The 19479-nt window shown below is 44.0% G+C and overlaps 2 protein-coding genes across 10 annotated transcripts in view; one reads left to right on the forward strand and one right to left on the reverse strand.

Annotated features, from left to right (window-relative positions):
* Window positions 1-11358, forward strand: part of SENP5 (SUMO specific peptidase 5) — a 79456-nt gene extending 68098 nt beyond the window's left edge. The window contains exons 8-10 of one of the 2 annotated variants that reach the window (XM_010381179.2): window positions 4482-4565; window positions 6316-6366; window positions 7466-11358. In XM_010381179.2, coding sequence (XP_010379481.1) covers window positions 4482-4565; window positions 6316-6366; window positions 7466-7576 — 246 coding nt within the window. In that variant the 3' untranslated portion in view covers window positions 7577-11358. The remainder of the gene's footprint in view (window positions 1-4481; window positions 4566-6315; window positions 6367-7465) is intronic. The other variant, XM_030936832.1, reaches the window with a different exon arrangement.
* A 680-nt stretch (window positions 11359-12038) lies between these two features.
* On the reverse strand, window positions 12039-19472 carry NCBP2 (nuclear cap binding protein subunit 2). 8 transcript variants are annotated; one of them, XM_010381175.2, is made up of 5 exons: window positions 19248-19472; window positions 16501-16682; window positions 14416-14554; window positions 13927-13994; window positions 12039-12664 (listed from the first exon to the last, which is right to left on the reverse strand). In XM_010381175.2, exons 2-5 carry the CDS (start codon window positions 16548-16550, stop codon window positions 12625-12627), a joined length of 297 nt encoding a protein of 98 aa, XP_010379477.1. In that variant the 5' UTR covers window positions 16551-16682; window positions 19248-19472; the 3' UTR covers window positions 12039-12624. The 8 variants fall into 8 exon arrangements, with proteins under 8 accessions (XP_010379477.1, XP_010379472.1, XP_010379474.1 ...); XM_010381170.2 differs by having other exon boundaries at window positions 19304-19469; XM_010381172.2 differs by having other exon boundaries at window positions 14416-14537; window positions 16643-16682; window positions 19304-19441.
* Between the last annotated feature and the right edge of the window lie 7 nt (window positions 19473-19479).

Raw genomic sequence — 19479 nt, forward strand, 5'->3', positions numbered from 1 at the left:
ATAAGATTTCATTTATAAAAGAAACAAAACATAAATAATCCAGGAATATGCCCTAGGAAGAAATGTGGAAATTCTTTATGATGAAAACTCCTAAAGCTTTAGGTACTTAAAAGAAATCTGTACAAAACTGTAAAAGTATTTGAATGAAATATGGAGAATATTATGTTCACAGAGTGGGGAAGGACTTCTTACATGGGACCAAAGAAAAGACATAAGGAACAATTGGATAAATTTACCTCCTAATTTAAAACTTCTGTGTATCATAAAGTTAAAAGACAAGCAACAGACTTGGAGATAATATGTATGATGTAAATAACAGAAAATAATTATCCAGAATACATGGGAAACTCCTACAAATGAATAAGGGGAGGATAAAAGGTCCTAATAGAAATGGATAAAGGCTAATTTAGTAAATTTTAGGAAAAATGCAAATAACTATTTAAAAACACATGGAGAGGTGTTCAGCCTTACCAGAAATAAAGGAAATGCAAATGAAAACTACACCAGTTAGATTTTTTACCCATAGTGTTAGAAAAAGTGATGCTGGCCGGGCGCGGTGGCTCAAGCCTGTAATCCCAGCACTTTGGGAGGCCGAGACGGGCGGATCACGAGGTCAGGAGATCGAGACCATCCTGGCTAACACAGTGAAACCCCGTCTCTACTAAAAATACAAAAACTAGCTGGGCGAGGTGGCGGGCGCCTGTAGTCCCAGCTACTCGGGAGGCTGAGGCTGGAGAATGGCGTAAACCTGGGAGGCGGAGCTTGCAGTGAGCTGAGATCTGGCCACTGCACTCCAGTCCGGGCGACAGAGCGAGACTCCGCCTCAAAAAAAAAAAAAAAAAAAAAAAAAAAAGTGATGCTGTTCAAGTGTCTATGTAAGGAAATAGGCATTCGCATATTTTCTGGTGGAGTGTGTAAATTGATACAGCCGCTTGGGGACAGCTGCAGTTCTCATCAGTTCCAAGTGCCTTGTAATTAAGAAGATGCACATTCTGTGGCATATCAGTTCCATTTCTTGGTATCTACTCCGTAAAAATGCTTGTATCTGCAGACAAGGATGGGGCATGTGCTAGGATGTTCATGGCAGCATTGTTTATAATAGTGCTAAATAAAACAACCCAAATTTAGCTCTAGCAAGAGAATATAGCTAAATACACTATGGTACAGTATACCCATACTATTAAACTGACCATAGCAGTTAAATAGAATATACTAGACCTTCAAGTCCTCAAATGGAAAGATGTCCAAGGCATAGAGCTTTAAAAAGCCAATTGTGGAATGATACGGTATAGTACATTTATAGAAAAAAATACATGTATATGTGTATATATACAAACACATGCAGGTGTATGTGTAGGCACATACATACATATATATTTGTAAGTAAAAAGATAGGATCTTACCATTTTTGATATCAATGATTATTACCTTTGGGTAAGTGTAGAAAAGCAAGACTAATAGTTAAAGGTGATTTGGCCTTTTTTAGGATATTTTTAATTATAAGGAGAATATTTTGGCCTTATTTTGGGAATTTTTTTTTACAAGGAGAATATTTTCTTGTATTATTTGTTTAATTAACATTTAATTTTAAAATTAAGTTTAATGCAAACTATGAGGAAAATCAAGTTTTCAAAATTCACATTTTCATTTCCAAGAAATCCAGGAAAAAAATACCCCAAAAGGGAGAAGCCTCCTGGGCCCAGAGTTCTCACAATACCAGGTGTGAGCATCTTTTCCAGTTACCTTCCCCTAATTCCTTGCCTTTCTCTCAGCCAACATATTCCTGTACCGGCCAGGGCCTGTCTATATTGTCTCTTTCCTAGACAGACCTGCAAAGATGTAACCAAAAGTGCAGCCATATCAGTGCCTTTAAGAATCAGATTCTGGCCGGGCGCGGTGGCTCAAGCCTGTAATCCCAGCACTTTGGGAGGCCGAGACGGGCGGATCACGAGGTCAGGAGATCGAGACCATCCTGGCTAACACGGTGAAACCCCGTCTCTACTAAAAAATACAAAAAACTAGCCGGGCGAGGTGGCGGCGCCTGTAGTCCCAGCTACTCGGGAGGCTGAGGCGGGAGAATGGCGTGAACCCGGGAGGCGGAGCTTGCAGTGAGCTGAGATCCGGCCACTGCACTCCCGCCCCGGCGACAGAGCGAGACTCCGCCTCAAAAAAAAAAAAAAAGAATCAGATTCTGACAGGCAGAGGAGAGCAGAGGTGTTGGGAAAATTGTTTCCTGTAGGAACTATTTACTGTGCCTCTTGCTTTGTGCCAGGTACTGATGCTAGGAGTCAGGTAGGGCCAGACGTTCGCCTTCATGGAGTGAATGATGGTTAAACAGGATTTTGTTTGTAAAACACGCAGTTGGGTTCAACTCGATTCTGAATCATTAGGGCCTGGTTCTGCACAGTAATAAAAATTCATCTTCTGAATTTGTGCCCAAGCCCTCCTGCAGAGTTCCTACCTTTTCAGCAAAATTACAATTGGCCTAATAATTTTGCATATTTGCAAAAAGACGCTAAGAACAGACTCCTTTTAGGTGATAACTAGAAGTAATTTGGAGCCAAGTCATCTGGGCAGGTGGGGTCAAGCTGTTTTTTGTTTTAAGAGGATGTAGGGGTTGTAGAAGTGGTGCTTAACTCAGTTAGGGGCCGATATTTCCAAAGAACTGACGAAAAGTGTTTGAAACAGTCACTACATAAATGTGTAGATTCCATGGCAGCAGCGACTACAAGAGCTTTATTCACTAGTGTCCCCGGCACTTGAACCATTATAGATGCTCAGTACATTTTGAGTGTAGGTGACCATTTTTAAGGACAAATCTTTTTTGCCTGTATTTTACTTAAGAATTTACATATACTGGCCGGGCAGGGTGGCTCACGCCTGTAATCCCAGCATTTTGGGAGGCCAAGGCGGGCAGATCACAAGATCAAGAGATAGAGACCATCCTGGCTAACATAGGTGAAACCCCGTCTCTATTAAAAACACAAAAATGAGCCGGGCGTGGTGGCATGCGCCTGTAGTCCCAGCTACTCGGGAGGCTGAGGCAGGAGAATCGCTTGAACCTGGGAGATGGAGGTTGCAGGGAGCTGAGATCGCACCACTGCACTCTAGCCTGGGGGACACAGCAAGACTTCGTCTCAAAAAAAAAAAAAAAAAGAAAAAAAAAAAGAGAGAATTTACATGTACTGCTTATTCTGAGAACCTGAAGTTACTTGTTTAGAGGGAGAAGAGCAACGTGCGGTCAGACTTGGTTAAATATTAAGTATTTGCTTTTATCCTGTGTTTTCTTTTGAAGAGGTGGCTTCCAGTCCACCTTTTGTTTTTTTTTTTTTTTTTTTGAGTCAGAGTCTCACTCTGTCCCCCCGGCTGGAGTGCAGTGGCCCAGTCTTGGCTCATGGCAACCTCTGCCTCCTGGGTTCAAGCGATTCTTGTGTTGCAGCCTCCGGAGTAGCTGGGATTACAGGTGTGCACCACCATGCCTGGCTACTTTTTGTATTTTTAGTAGAAACGGAGTTTCGCCTTGTTGGCCAGGCTGGTCTTGAACTCCTGACCTCACGTCATGTGATCCACCCGCCTCAGCCTCCCAAAGTGCTGGGATTATAGATGTGAGCCGGCGTGTCTGGCCACGGTCCACTTTTGTTAGGGGATGGGTGGGGGTCGTTATTCACATAACCTCTGACTTCACTCTTGATGTGGAGAGAGACGCACAGAGGTTGAGAGCACTGGGGACATTTTGAAACTCCAGCAAGCTTCATCTTGGTAGATATTTCAACAGTGGACTTGACCATATTCAATATTCAGAATGAATTTTAGTATAACTTTCCAGAAACTGAATGTTAACCTTTTCTGCAGCCCTCAAAAATAAGGAGTGTATCAGAATATCTAAGGCTGGAATGTTTCTCATTTAGTTTTAGTTGTTAATGATGTCTGCCATGGGTTCCTTTCCTCTGTGGAGCACTGGCAATGATAAAGACTTTCTTTTTGACTTGCCAGTATGTAAGTTTCAAATGCAGCAAGCTGACTTACTGTTGGGAAGGGCTGGCTATAACCATCCCATAAAATGTTTTGATTAGACAAAGCCAGCATCCACAGTCCGGGTGCAAACTTGAATACAGGAGGTCTGACTCCCCTTTAACAATATGAAATGAAGAGTCTGAAATAAAGTTCCAGCTTTAGCCAGGAGCAGTGGTGTACACCTGTAGTCCCAGCTACTTGGAAGGCTGAGGTAGGAGGATCTCTGGAGCCTAGGAAGGAGTTCAAGTCTGCAGTGAGCTCTGATCATGCCGTTGCACTCCAGCCTGGGTGACGGAGCAAGATCCTCTCTCTTAAAAAAAAAAAAAATTTGTTCCAGCTTCTTAATGCATACTCTGCCCAGTTATGGGGCCACAGCCTCCTCCTTTCCTTCTGTCTGCTATGGGCATGTTCCATTTTTCACCAACTGATGGAACACAGCATCTGTGTTGTGGTTTCTTTTTAACCAGAATATAAGAAAGTATTTGCTGACTGAAGCCAGAGAAAAAAATAGACCTGAATTTCTTCAGGGTTGGCAGACTGCTGTTACGAAGGTAAGTATGGGATAACAGTGAAACCCAGGCATGTCCAGGGGATGGAATTATGTAAGGGTGGGTGCCTTTAAGAGTATTTGAAGACTGGTGACAGAGATACCAAGGAGAGCCTGGAGGCTCCAGGGAGGCAGCGGAGAACAAACTTCAGTTTAGTATTCATCTTCGCTGCTCAGTTGCCCAGTGCTTCCGGGAGCAAATCACTTCAGTCACTTCCTCCCTGAGGCAGTTGCTAATGATGTGTTTGCTCTTCCGGGGGAAAAAAAAAACTTTTTTGTGTGGCACTTGCCTCTTGCATCATGGCTCTTATTTCCAGATGACCCATGTAGACCCAGAAGAATGCTGAAATGACTATTTGGATCCACTGAGGGGGAGAAGGTGCACTGGGCAACTTGCCAGGCATGTGGGGAAGATAGCCCAGGCACTTCAGTCCCACCACCGACTGGATGCAGCACCATGTTTGGCCCATGACATTCCAACTGTGAGGCAGAGTGCCCAGGCACAGCCGCTCTTTCCTGTCGTAAATACCGGTGTCTTCCACTGATGGCGGGCTGTATTGTTTCCAGTGTTTTTGTGTATTAGATCTCATTTGATCCTTATAACCTGTGCGGTAGGCAGGACATCTAGGGATAAGCATCATCTTTATTTTGTAAATGAGAAAACTGAAGCCCAGGTGTGATTTTCCCCAAAGGACATCAAAACTATTGATACAGAGTCAGGTCCTTGAATGCAGGTCTGTCTGGATCATTGACACAATGTTATAGGCAGGATCTTGAAACAAACCTTTAACCCAAACCCAGAGACAAGATTTATTAGTTCATCCTTGAACCGAACCAAATGCTAAATTTTAAAATTAAGCTTAAGTTTTGTATTTTGAATAACCTAGTATACCAGTTCAAACCAGAACTAGTAAATTTACTGAAATTACCCAACTAAAAAATCTAGGTATTCTAAATTTAGTTAGGATCTTGTGTATCCCTGCTTTGGGCAGAATACAGTAACCAGTTCTTTTAAAAACATACTGTTGGCCTGGCACAGTGGCTCATGTCTGTGTTCCCAGCACTTTTGGGAGGCAAAGGTGGGCGGATTGCTTAAGTCTAGGAGTTCAAGACCAGCCTGGGCAACATGGTGAGACCTCATCTCTACAAATAATAAAATTAACCAGGCGTAGTCCCAGCTACTTGGGAAGCTGAGGTGGGGGGATTGCTTGAACTCAAGAGACTGAGACTGTGCCACTGCACTCCAGCCTGGGCAACAGAGTGAGACCCTGTCTCAAAAACCCATCACAAAAACCGTACTGTTTACCTTCACAATTTCTTTCAAAGAATAGGACAGGGCCGTGTGATGTGAGATCGAAAGCGAAGACTGCTCAGTGGCGTTCTCACCATGCTGGCGTCCAGGGGCCGGGCCTGTGTTCCCAGCCACAATTCCATTTTGACTCCATTGTCAGTGAATTGGTAGCAGAACCCAGTATCCAAATGCATGTTTTTAAAATAGGTTTTTACATTTGATTTCCCATTTCTCATATTTAGGTAAAACATTGTTCTGTAAGTTGTGGTTGTCACCTGATAGCTCTTTTTATGTGGCCAGGTGCCTCCATAAAATTAGATGCTTGAGATATCAGAGGATATACCAGCTGTCCTGGAGAGAGAAAAGTTTCCTATCCTTTGCACATTTTTCCATAAAGGAGTTTTTCTTATCTAAAGAGGAGTAATTGATCTTCTTTTAATGACTGTCTTGTTTTTCCCCTCAGTGTATTCCACAACAGAAAAATGACAGTGACTGTGGAGTCTTTGTGCTCCAGGTAAAGAAAGACTGCTCTTCAGAGTTTACACTGTGTGAATTGAGTTTGTGGGGTTGCGAGGGGAGAGAGGGCCGTTCCTGTGTGTGTATATGCTAGGTACAAGCCACAGAGTACTTCCCTCCCCTTTGTTGCTGAGGAGCAGTAGTTTCTGCATTCTCAGATGTTATCATTAGGAAGAACCACCTTCCAGGGATCAAGAGTGAACTGTGGGTATCATCTATGTCTCACTGGAGGTTATTAGTAAGCCACATTGGAGATTGACTTGAATTTGTCCATATCATAACCTTTGACATTTGCAGAATTTAAAAAAAAACCATTGGCAAGCAATCTGCAGGTCTGACACAGAGTGATTAGATTTTAAATAAGGGCCACACTGAAAAACTGCCGTCATCTCCTAAGAGGTCAAAAAGCGCTATGGAAAAAATTCAGTTATACATTATATTTGTGAAGGAAATTACAGAATATGTGCATGAATTTAGAGATTTGCAAAGATCTTGGAAAACAGGTTCATTTGTGTACCTCATGCATGTTTGGGGTTTTGTAAACAAATTCTAGTTCCCACTTAAGGGCCACAATAGGTCTAGCTGCACTCACAGCAGGTTGGACTTTGGGAGGAATTTAGGCCTTTTCATCAGTTGCTGCTTTTCACAATACTGGGTCAGGAGGGAGAGGAGATCCCAAGCCATACAGTAGCTTGGTCGGTTGACTATAATTTGGGTAAATGCGTAAAACAGTGTGTTTTTACAACAGTTTAAACAGACATGAAAATGCTGCCTTAGATCGGGGTCCCCAACCCCTGGGCCACGGGCAGATACCGTCCACATTAGGTTCTCATAGGAGCGTGAACCATTGTGAACTGCAGACGTGAGGGATCTAGGTTGTTCGCCCCTTATGAGAATCTAACTAATGCCTGATAATTCATCCTGAAACCAACCCCTTCTCCCCCAAGTCTGGAAAAATTGCCTTACACGAAACCAGTCCCTGGTGCCAAAAAGGTTGGGGACTTCTGCCTTAGACACTATTAGGTCTGCATTTAGTAAAATAGAACGGGCTGGTACACAACTCCAAGTGCCACTGAAGTGTTTCTGGACCTTTGCAGTACTGCAAGTGCCTCGCCTTAGAGCAGCCTTTCCAGTTCTCACAAGAAGACATGCCCCGAGTGCGGAAGAGGATTTACAAGGAGCTGTGTGAGTGCCGGCTCATGGACTGAAACTCCGCAGGGACCCTGGGAAGTCTGACCAAGTTGGAGCAGGTGGTTTGTTACTTGAATCTCCAAACACTTAGTTGAATTTTTACAGATATTTCAGATCAGTGGTGTTGGGCCACTATTGTTACCTCAAATTTATTTTTTGCCCTTATTCATTTCTCCAGCTACCATGTACTATTGTTTAATGTTCAGTTTGGTTTCATTTTTAATTTTATGGTTCTGTGCGTCCCCCATATTTAATATTTATTATTCAAACGCATGCATATAGACAGAGCATGCAGTGAAGAGTATTAAAAAAAAAGCTTAGTAGATTTGGTGCAGCTTTTGAAACTTAGTTAGACGTGAACTGAATACAGGTTTCAGATTTACTCCCAGAACCTAAAAATGCAAGATGTTTTTGATACAGCATACGCTGAGAATAGTAAGTGTTCCCTGGGGCATTAAGGGTAGCTGGGGGTGGTTTTGACAAATCCAGTCCTGTTTTACTTTACCAGCGGCATCTTTCACCAACTTCCCTCTCCAAGTGAGTCTTAGAGAGTGCGGTCCATTCCTTTAGAAGGGTGAGATGAAAGTGGTTTTAAACTGACTGGTGTCTTCTGGTTCTGGAGGCACACTTGTAAGCACAGTGGCTGCTTTGGGAAGAGTAAGGTGTGAGAAAAAGACAGCAACCTTGGAGGCCAGTAACAGTGACAGATTTCACTCGTGGTTTCAAGAATTATAATACATGGCATACATCTCATAAAGGCTTTTGCTGGGATATTGAATTCCCTGAATTTTTCTGCTTTCGACCTGTTAAAAAAATCTTAACATCCATCAGAGTAGTGGTCAGACAAATGAGAATGCAGCTGTTCTCACAGTAATTTTTAAGTTGTCATTTCCCTGTGTTGCCTCCCAGTTGGAAGAAGTTAAGGCTTACCAAATGCATTTCTGTTTCAAGGGTATCTGAAATTTAAACATTCAAAACTGAAGGCCGACTGACTTAGATGTTTTGCAGGTGACTGGAGAGAAGAGGGAGGGTAATGGAGACAACTTAGCCCCGTGGGAGCACAGCAACCGCGTCAGGTTCTTTCTCCGGTCCCTTTAGTGACCTCAGTAGCATGCAGGGCACATGAGGCTTCTGCGTGGCCAGTGTTGATGACACTAGCACGGTTGTTTTTCTCCTTCCATTGAACCTCATCTTCTGAAGAAAGGCCCAAGAGGCTCTTGTCCCTACACTTAGCTGCGTTAGGATTAATGTCACGCATCTTACATCTTTAATCCAGCCTTTCATGACATTGGAAAGATGTATGTTAAACCTACCCAATGATCCTTTCAGAATCGGGAGGAATAACAACCAGTGTTGTTTTTTCAAACTCAGAAGTTTGAATAGAAAAACACCAAATAAATGGCAGAAGATTCTCGAATGTATGCCTGTGTAGGTTTGGAGTGTTGAAAAAGCTAAAATTGTTGAGTTTCACTTGGCCCTAAGGTATGGCGGAGAGAAGGCTGACTGCCAGCAGGTGAGGACTGAGTCCGGCCATGTTTACATGCAGGGCTCCCAGACACCAGTGGCGTCACTGGGAAGCAGCCCCAGCACTTTCCTCTCCTGAGTCCTCCAGACTCAAAATCCTTAATGTCAAACCAGGTCAGTGTTTCTTACTGTGTTTCAAGTCGTTAAAAAGACTGAGTAGAGGCACTTTATGCTGCTATAGGTGTGGTTCTGTCAGCGTTAGGAAAAATGACAGTTTAGGGTAAGGAAGAGCTCTTCATGGGTTTTTCAAACATAATTATGCAAACATGAGATTTTTCAAAACATATACCAGACATTTGCCTCTAATTTTTTTTTTTTTTTTGGTGGGGGTGCAGTATACCAAAGTAGCCAGCCAGCCAGTCACTGGGCTGTCAATTCAAAATGTCTCGTACTTCAGAGTGAGGAAGTATTTTAGTTCCTCATTGATAGAACCTGGCATGCAGAAGAGAGAGAATTGTTCCTGTGAGAAAATCAGTGCCCAGAGTGTGAGCTGCCCAAGCCCAGTGACTCCTTCACTTCCAGTCTGATGCTTCATAGGGCACCTTGCGGCGTGCTGCCCGGCGTGGCTTAGACTAAACGTTGTTTGTGTTTTTTTTGAGTCAGGGTCTCACTGTCCCTCAGGCTGGAGTGCAATGGCACGATCTCGGCTCACTGCAACCTCCACCTCCCAGGTTCAAGCGATTCTCCTGCCTCAGCCTCCCAAGTAGCTGGGATTACAGGCGCGTGCCACCACACCCTACCAATTTTTATATTTTTAGTAGAGACAGGGTTTCGCCATGTTGGTCAGGCTGGTCTTGAATTCCTGACCTCAAGTGATCTACCCACCTGGGCCTCCCAAAGTGCTGGGATTACAGGCATGAGCCACCGTGCCTGGCCAATGTTGAGTATTTTAAAAGTCATTTAAAAACATTTGTCATCGATGAAACTTGGTTTCAGCACACATAATTGCTTTCCCTCTTTTCCTGTAATTAGGTGTAAACCTCTATAACTCAAGTCCTAGATTAGAAAGAATGTCCTTTGTCCTGATGTTTGCAGTAATTGCTTCCTTGGTTAATAAAGACATTTTTGAAATATACTCTGGACTGTTGGTGAAAAGAGGCAGGTGTGGCTTTAGTGGTACTAGTTTAGCACTGAACTGTTTGGGTGCCCATGAGGTAGGCAGACCTTATGCTTTTTTTTAATTTTTGAGATGGAGTCGTGCTCTGTTGCCCAGGCTGGAGTGCAGTGACGCAATCTCGGCTCACTGCAACCTCTGCCTCTGAGGCTCAAGCGATTCTCCGATAGCTGGGACTACAGGTGTGTCCTGTAATTTCTATAGTTTTATTAGAGACCCGGCTAATTTTTGTATTTTTAGCAGAGATGGAGTTTCGCCATGTTGGTCAGGCTGGTCTCGAACTCCTGACCTCAGGTGATCCACCAGCCTCTGCCTCACAAAGTGCTGGGATTACAGGCATAAGCCACCATGCCCGGCCTAGACCTTATGCTTTTGAGGTTGAGTGCAGGCCTTGTGCTAAGTCAAGTGCTACTTTTGATGAGCCTTCAACAAGCGGCCCAGTCCTCTCCTCAGCAAACTTATCAGGTTGTAGTTGCTTCTTTACAGTGGTCTTTCCTTTTATTGAATCTATAGCAATGAATATAGATTTGATTCAACTTTTGGTTATGTTCTCTCAATCCTAATCTACTTTCAGGTAGCCTCTTAAGAAAGGGAAAAGAAGGTGCTGCCAATCATCCCCAAATTGTTTTTGGCTTTGCATTCTATTTTCTACATAGCACTGGATCTGAGTAACACAGTCATTCTGGATTTATAGTTGGAACAGAACAGTAACACACCTAACCGGGACTCAGCACTAGCCTCATCTTAGCTGCCCCTTTTCTCTGCATTGCAGTTTACTGCTTCCCTGGGCTAGATGTAACTGGGGGTTTTGGGCAGGTCAGACTCTTCAGGCAAGACAGTGTATTAGTAGTGTGAATTTGATATACTGATTACCTGCTCTGCCTAGTTAAGAAACTGAATTAATCAGCAGTTATAAAGCATATACTTTGTTATGTGCTAGGCCTGGCCTATAGATAATTAAGACGGCCCGGGGAATACCATCAGAGAAGTGCTCATTGTATTTGGGTGTTACAAAAGCAGACCTAGACAAGCTGTTCACTTAACTGGTACCTGTTGGGTCAGAAAAAGAATTTATTTAGAGATTATGATCATGTAAAATTACAGTACTCAACCCTTCTAGCAAAGTATTTTTTTGAAAAATAAACTAAATGCCTTTATAAACTTGTGTTCTCTTGTGTTGAGTAACATGTACTGTTTGGTGAGAAGTATTTTTTTCTTGTGACATTCCAGTCATGACAGAGGTCATCTAAGAACAGTGAGCAGTGCAGGCCCTAACCAGCTTACCTTCCGAGCAGCAGCACCATCACCCGAAGTTTCTACAATGGAGATGTTCTGTATTTGCATCTTAGCTTGAATGAGAAATTGCATGTTTAATTCTCATACTTCACTCCCATGTATTAACAGTGATTCATCTGAGTGTGCGATTGAATTTTCACTTTCTCTGGTGAAGGTGAGAAACAAGTCAGATATTCTCCATGAGAAACAGGAAAGAATGCAGTAGAGAGACTCACATTTAGTGTTCTCAAGCCCAAGAAACACAAGATCCTCTTAATTCACCCCCACTTTCCCTTCCCCTGCAATCATCCAGAGCATGTTTTCTGGAAAACTAACCTATTTTTCCATCACCAGAGGTTGCTTGGTGCCTATTTTATCACTTTCACAAGAACATCTGTGTTCTCTTCACATGCAGCTATAGTTATTTCCAGCTGTCAATCAAAATGGACATGCAGATTTTCCACATTATTCCTAGAATCCCCCTAGAACTCATTCATGTGTATCCAGAGTACAGGAGTTCCAAAACACAGCCCTCTTTATAGGGCAGGAAACAGGCAGCAACAGCAATACGTTCATCCAGCTTTATTGAAACCTATTACAGAAGACACTCCAAATAAAACCACTGTCTCCTATAGAAATCTGAGTTATGTTTTACTACAAAAGAATATCAAATACATTAAATTACAGTGTGAAGGAATTTTAAAAATGAAGAGTGTATCATTAAATGTTTGCAAAATTTCTTCCTAAGCACTTACAACTAGTTATATAGCTCTTTTAAAAATTCAGATTTCTACACTTAGTTTAACATGAAAGACATTCACACTAAGGTACTTCAGCCCCAACTTTCAAGGACTGTTGGAAGTTAGAAGGTACTTTGTTGCTAAGTGAAAAAAATTCATTTTTCCTATCAGGGAAAATTATACTAGACTTAACAGTTTTAAATGAGCAATAACTCACTCACCTCTATTAGAGAGAAATCACCCCTTGCCTTACAAATACCAAAGAAATTCCCTAGACTCCCCTTCTCTGTAGAACCATGAGCTCACTGTGAAGGCTTAAGCCTCAGTAAGTACAATTTGAGGAAAAAAATGAGAAACGGCTAAAACAGGAATCTCCTGCAGGAACCTTCTGTGACTGTTAAACATTCCATCTTCAAGCTCCCCTTTTTAAACCCAGTCCGTTCCCAACATCACTGAAAATGAAAAGAACAAACTCGGTGATCCTCATGTCAAGGCAGGTTTTTCACTGTCTCTTGATATTTTATCCCATTTCTTACTGGCAACATCTCCCCTACCCCTGAAATTATTTACATGTTCCCTCTATGACAAACTCTTGCCCTTTTTTTAGCTTTAGGTATAACACATCTTTTGGAAAACGTGTTAGTAAATACTCAAGCTTGGGCCTCATTTCCTGATGTGTAAAGCATGGAGGCAGTGCTGTCCTGTGGAGACTGCTTTTGCACCAACTATATAGGAAGGTCCTTGGCCTCTAAGCTTGCCTTTAGAGGTTGGAATTCATGGAAAACAAATTCAGCTGTCAAACACCTGTTCCTAATTTTGTGCAAAGCAATACAACATAGCACAACTCCATTTGTTATTTTTCGTTTTGCTTTGTAGAGAAGGGTCTTGCTATGTTGCCCAGTCTAGTCTCAAACTCCTGGCTTCAAGCTGTCCTTCCTCCTCAGCCTCCCAAAGTGTTGGGATTACAGGTGTGAGCCACCATGCCTGGCCCCACCTCCATTTATTAGGCTATCTCATGTAAACTTAAAAAAAAAAATCCCAAGCCCCAATGTAGATCATGAACCTACCTTAAGACTCAATATGGTAAAAACAAATTTTTAAATGTTTCTGTCTTTCTAAAAGTGTAGTGGTTTGGGCTAAAGACTAACCAACATTATAGATCCAATCTGTTGTCAAAGAACACAATTTCTGGCCGGGCGCGGTGGCTCACGCCTGTAATGCCAGCACTTTGGGAGGCCGAGGCGGGCGGATCACAAGGTCAGGAGATGGAGACCACGGTGAAACCCCGTCTCTACTAAAAATACAAAAGATTAGCCGGGCGCGGTGGCGGGCGCCTGTAGTCCCAGCTACCCGGGAGGCTGAGACAGGAGAATGGCTTGAACCCAGGAGGCGGAGCTTGCAGTGAGCCAAGATCGCGCCACTGCACTCCAGCCTGGTGGACAGAGCGAGACTCCGTCTCAAAAAAAAAGAACACAATTTCTGACCGGGTAACAAAATAAATCTGATCATCTGACACATGGCCAAGATTCTCAGAAAATAAAGGCATTCTTTTGGATTCTGTCCTTTAATAACTTTCAGAGGCTTCTAGTTCAGTAAAGACACTGATCAAAGCTTGGTAAAAATGGACTCGTTTGCAGACTTTCGGTGATGTTCTTCAATCAATTCAACAAGCCAAATAAATGAGTGCTGGTCACTGACAGCTCTCATCACTCACTGGTTCTGGGCCAGTTTTCCATAGCCGCCTCTTCCAGCGTCATAGTCCTGCCGATACTCATCCCGAACCTTTAATGGAAAGAATCCAGAGTTACAGTATGGAAAAGAATGGTGTAACAAATATGCCTCCTACAAATACGTTAGACAAACAGTGAAACCTGTTCAGATGCCATAATGTGAACATTTCAAGCAGGACATATGCACTTCAACTCATTTCAGTGCATTCTGCTTTCATTCTAGATGTTCCTACAGGTGGAATCTAGCCCCTAGCAGAAGTTCAAGAATGGTTGCTTATTAGAAACGTACAGGACATACTATTTCAGGGTTTCAAAAATGCACCCAAACAGTTGGGTGGTTTTCAGATCCACTTCAAGCCAAGGTTATAGACACAAAGTTATTTACAAAACAGTAAATACAAATTGCCAAAACACCTGTCATTGTGACTGGAATCCCAGGCGATGGGCTGAGCCCAGAGACCCTTCTCACATACCTGGCCCCCAGATCGCCCACGGCCGTACTGCCTGCCCTCCTTAAAGCCTGCGTCCCAGTCTGTGCGAATGATCCGGTCATCCAGACGTGTTCCATTTATGTACCGCATGGCATTTTCAGCATCTGCGCGTGAGTAATACCTTAAGTATTAAGGAACACTAGCATTTTTCCAAACATTTCTAGAAATAGGGGAATGAATGACATGTAAATGAAGCTGAGTTGTTAAAAAGTACAAGAGCTAATCTAATCAGATGCAGTTCAGAGACAGCAGTTCAGCTTGCACAGGCCTGTTTGCCATGGTTTGGAAGCACAGAGAGTCAAACATGACACGTCTCCATGGCTGCACTCATCATATTTGTTGGACATTCCTGTTGATAATTTTTGGTTCCATCATCTCCATATTTTGATTTGCAAAATATAAAATAATTCAGTGCAGGTTTGGACCATTGTACACTTCTTATCCAAGAAACAAGTGCTATATATTCAAGTTAGGTGCCATATATTCCAGGGCACCTTAATAAAGAGAAGGTCACAGTGCATGTGGAATTGCACTGCGTTTCACTAAAGGAAAGACTCAAGGTTATCACCAAGGTAGCAGTTCCCAAACCTGCTTAATCAGAGAGAGCTCCCTTTAATTAAAGGGGAAGACATTTAATCCCAGACAAATAAAAATAAGGTAATAGTGTTCTGAATAAACCATCTGGAGGAACTAGTGTCTTTGATGTTAGCAGGCCAAAATAAAATCTCTTTTCATTCTAGCATTTGGGAAACCCATGTATCCCCAAGGCAAGCCAGCAATCTGGGAGAGATGCCCTGCCTGGGTCCAGTGAGTCAGCATTCTTTTCCTTAATTATGAGCAGAAATCCAGGGATCACCAGACACTTAAGGAAAAATTTCATCTGAAACAAATGTAATTCAGGGCACAGTTTTAAAAACCTCAAAAGATACATTAGATTGGGTCTGCAAAATTTCTCAGAATACTAAGTTCAATGACCAAAACATAACAGTAAAAATAACATAGGATAAATCCAGGAGGTAAAATGCTTAGAAGAGTCTAAGAAAATGATCACAAGTAAATACAGTTTTGGTTTGTACCTATATAATCAGCTTATATACATCTATGTAATGAAATACGATATAGCTATTAAAACATTTTCTTCTTTAAAGATGGGGTCTTGCCCCATCACCCCAGCAGGAGCACAGTCACAACTCAGTGTAGCCTTGGACCACTGGGCTCAACTGATCCGGCCTCAGCCTCCTGAGTAGCTGGCACTACAAATACGAGCCACCATGCCCGGCTATACGGCTATTTTAAAAACAGACCGTGTGCTGAAATGGAACAATAAATAAATAAATAAATGACTTTAAAAACAGCACATGCAGTACACTACTGCACGCCCGCAGGTGACTTCCTGAAAGATGCCCAAGAAACTGGTAACTGACAGCCTCTGGCAAAGGGAGTTAGGGGTTTAGAACAGTACAAGGTTTTTATATTTTCACTATGCTCTTTGGAATTTTTTTTTTTTTTTTTTTTACATGAAGGGCAAACATTCTTGAAAAACTTTTTCTTAAAGAACCATAAAGCGGCCAGGCGCGGTGGCTCACGCCTGTAATCCCAGCACTTTGGGAGGCCGAGACGGGCGGATCACGAGGTCAGGAGATCGAGACCATCCTGGCTAACACGGTGAAACCCCGTCTCTACTAAAAATACAAAAAAACTAGCCGGACGTGGTGGCGGGCGCCTGTAGTCCCAGTTACTGGGAGGCTGAGGCAGGAGAATGGAGTGAACCCAGGAGGTGGAACTTGCAGTGAGCTGAGATCCGGCCACTGCACTCCAGCCCAGGCGACAGAGCGAGACTCCGTCTCAAAAAAAAAAAAAAAAAAAAAGAAAAGAAAAGAAAAAGAAAAAAAAAAGAACCATAAAGCATGGATTTCAGGAGAGAATGTAAATGGTGTCAGCTTTACAGTATAAAAGCAGTGACACTGGAGATGAAGGAAAACGCAGGGGCAAGTGCAGGGAGGCTTATGAGCTACTACTCAGCTCTACTCCAGTTCAGCAGCCACATTCCTGCCACAGGAAGGATACTCCACAAAACAGAATCCACACGCTGTTTTCTTCATTTTATCCAGACCCATGATGACTTTCTTTATGTCACCACTTTTGCTGAAGAGTTCGTAGATTTGTTCTTCGGTTGTGTAAAAAGAAAGATTTCCAACATATAACGTACAGCTTTTCTTCAGTAATTTTTCTTGTTCTTCATTGTCACCCTAGAATTTCAAATACAGACAAAAGTTAAGCAACTTCAGAGCCCTGCTTAAATAGTATTTCTAAGTATGGTAGAAACATTCATTAATTCTGATTTGGAAATCAAATTCTCTCATCCCAGCCTACCACAAATCCCTTGCTCAAAAAAAGGGAGATGTTCACATTCTGTGAAGCACTTATGCAAAGTCCAGACTCTTAGTAGAGACAAGGCTCAAAAGTTATACCGCATACAGCAAAGTCACCTCTACGCCAGACTGCCACACAAGCGGCTTGCCTTTTCCCTGCACATGCCATATTCTCAGCAGTGCATCCTTTAAACCAAGGTTAAACTCTGGACCTTGACCAGATGTATGACAAAGGGCCCTTTTATCCTCCGTAGTGAGAAATAAGTGGATTTTCAGAGAGAGAGTCCCCTTTTAATAACCCCATGGAGATTGTTCAAAGCAACAACTCTGATGCTTTACATGCTCATATATTTTTTCTGAATTTAGGAAAAAAATGTAGTGATCACTAAAAACAAAACAGAGCTCACTTTCCTAATGGGCTTCCAAACTGGGATGACAGGATGAAGCCAGAGATAAGAATATAACTGGGCTTCATCCAACACACCTGACAAATCCCTGGATCCAAAATGGCTCATCAGGGTCGCGCACAGCGGCTCATGTCTGTAATCCCAGCACTTTGGGAGGCCGAGGCGAGCGGATCACGAGGTCAGGAGATCGAGACCATCCTGGCCAACACGGTGAAACCCCGTCTCTACTAAAAAAAAAAATACAAAAAAATTAGCCGGGCGAGGTGATGGGCGCCTGTAGCCCCAGCTCGCCAGGAGAATGGCGTGAACCCGAGAGGCAGAGCTTGCAGTGAGCCGAGATCGTGTTACTGCCTGGGTGACAGAGCCAGACTCCGTCTCAAAAAAAGTGCAAATCATGCCTGGCACTTAAGCATCTAAAAACTTGACTGGCCGGGGTCAGTGGTTCACGTCTGTAATCCCAGCACTTTGGGAAGCCCGGGCTGGTGGATCGCTTGAGTCTCAGAGTTCGAGACCGGCCTGAGCAACACAGGGAGACCCTGTTTCTACAAAAAATTAGCCGGAAGTGGTGCGCGAGCCTGTGGTCCCAGCTTCTCAGGAGGCTGAGGTGGGGAGGTTCACTTGGGCTCAGAGGTTGAGGCTGCATGAGCCGTGATCGCGCCACTGCACTTCAGCCTAGGCAACAGAGCGAGATTCTGTCTCAAAAAGTAAAATAAATTGACCGAATAATTTTTTTTTTTTAAGTAGGAATCTCGCTCTGTTGCCCAGGCTGGAGTGCGGTGGCGCTATTTCGGCTCACTGCAACCTCCACCTGTCAAGCGAGTCTCCTGCCTCAGCCTTCCGAGTAGCTGGGACTACAGGCGCCGCCACCACGCCCGGCTAATTTTTGTATTTTTAGTAGAGATGGAGTTTCACCATCTTGGCAAGGCTGATCTCGAACTCCTAACCTCGTGATCCACCCGCCTCAGCCTCCCAAAGTCCTGGGATTACAGGCATGAGCCACTGTGCCCGGCCTTGACTGAATAAATTTAAGAGCTTCCCTAATTTGGCGTCAAAATTTCCTTTTCCCTACTCTAGTAACACATTTCACACGTTCTCCACACTGACCCTCTGCTATATGCGCTCCTTCATTTCCCAGTCACAAGGGGATTTTCCCCCCTTTTTCTGAATTCTCACAGCCTCTCTTTTAACTCACTTCTATCTTAGATTCTTTGATAATCCACACTACAGGGGATTACGAGGTCGCAGAGCGCAGAAACTGTCTTCCCTCTCCCCCTAGGGTTTAGCACAAGGCTTTGGCGACAGCACTCAATAAATGTTTACTAAATAACTGGGTTAATGAGTCCCGCCCCGCCACCCCCCAACCGTATTCCACCCCACCTTTGCTGATACTGAAAAGCCTATTTTGTATATCTGCGGCCTCCCCCTTTTCCACAAAATATACTGTGATATAGTCCGGACTAAAAATTTCTCTCTTCTGAAATCCAGCAATTCTCCGATCTTTACATCCAAACACCCTCAAAGCGCCTAGCTTGGCGGGTCCACCTCCCCACTCCGAGGCTTCCCCGAGGGCGGAGTGAGGACTTCACTTGTCTCCCCCACGCACCGCGCGTACAGCTTCCGTAAGACCATCCTCCCAGAGAAGGGGCCCGAATCGCGAAGGGCACTGCTTCGCCGATTTAAAAAACAAAGTAAAAAGCCCCGTATCTGCATCAAGAAGGCGCCTCTACATACTCTGGAAGACAGAAGGGCACCCCGCCCCTTGTTACGCAGCCATCTGCGAGGTACAACCTGGAAACCGGAGCCACCACTACCATCAGCGCTCAAGCCTCTCGGCACCGGCTCGGGTACAGGGAGCGGCTGCGAGGGAACAGGAAAGCGAACCTCAAATGCCCTGTCTTCCAGAGAAAGTGGCTTCAGTGATGTCCAAGCGCCCTCCCAGCACCCGTTCCCTGCCTCCCCAGCAGGCACCGGGGCCCCACTTGGCGTTCGGGGATTGCAGCAGAACGGGAGGCGACACAATGAGACAAGAGCAAACCGTTTCTCAGCGTTCGGGCCCAGGGCCTTCCCCTCTCGCGGCCCGGCCTCCCTCACCCGGAAGTGCTGGTCCCGGTACTGGCTCAGCTCCACGTAGGAGTCGCTGCGCAGCGCCTTCAGGAGGCCACCCGACATGGCGCAGAGAAGCGGACGAGGATGCTGCGACTCCCGGCACGAGGTGGCGTCTGCGGTGGCGGAAGCGGAAACGCGCGGAAGCGCGCATCTCATTGGAC

Source organism: Rhinopithecus roxellana, chromosome 1 (assembly GCF_007565055.1).
Source record: "Rhinopithecus roxellana isolate Shanxi Qingling chromosome 1, ASM756505v1, whole genome shotgun sequence".
Taxonomy (NCBI): Eukaryota; Metazoa; Chordata; class Mammalia; order Primates; family Cercopithecidae; genus Rhinopithecus; species Rhinopithecus roxellana.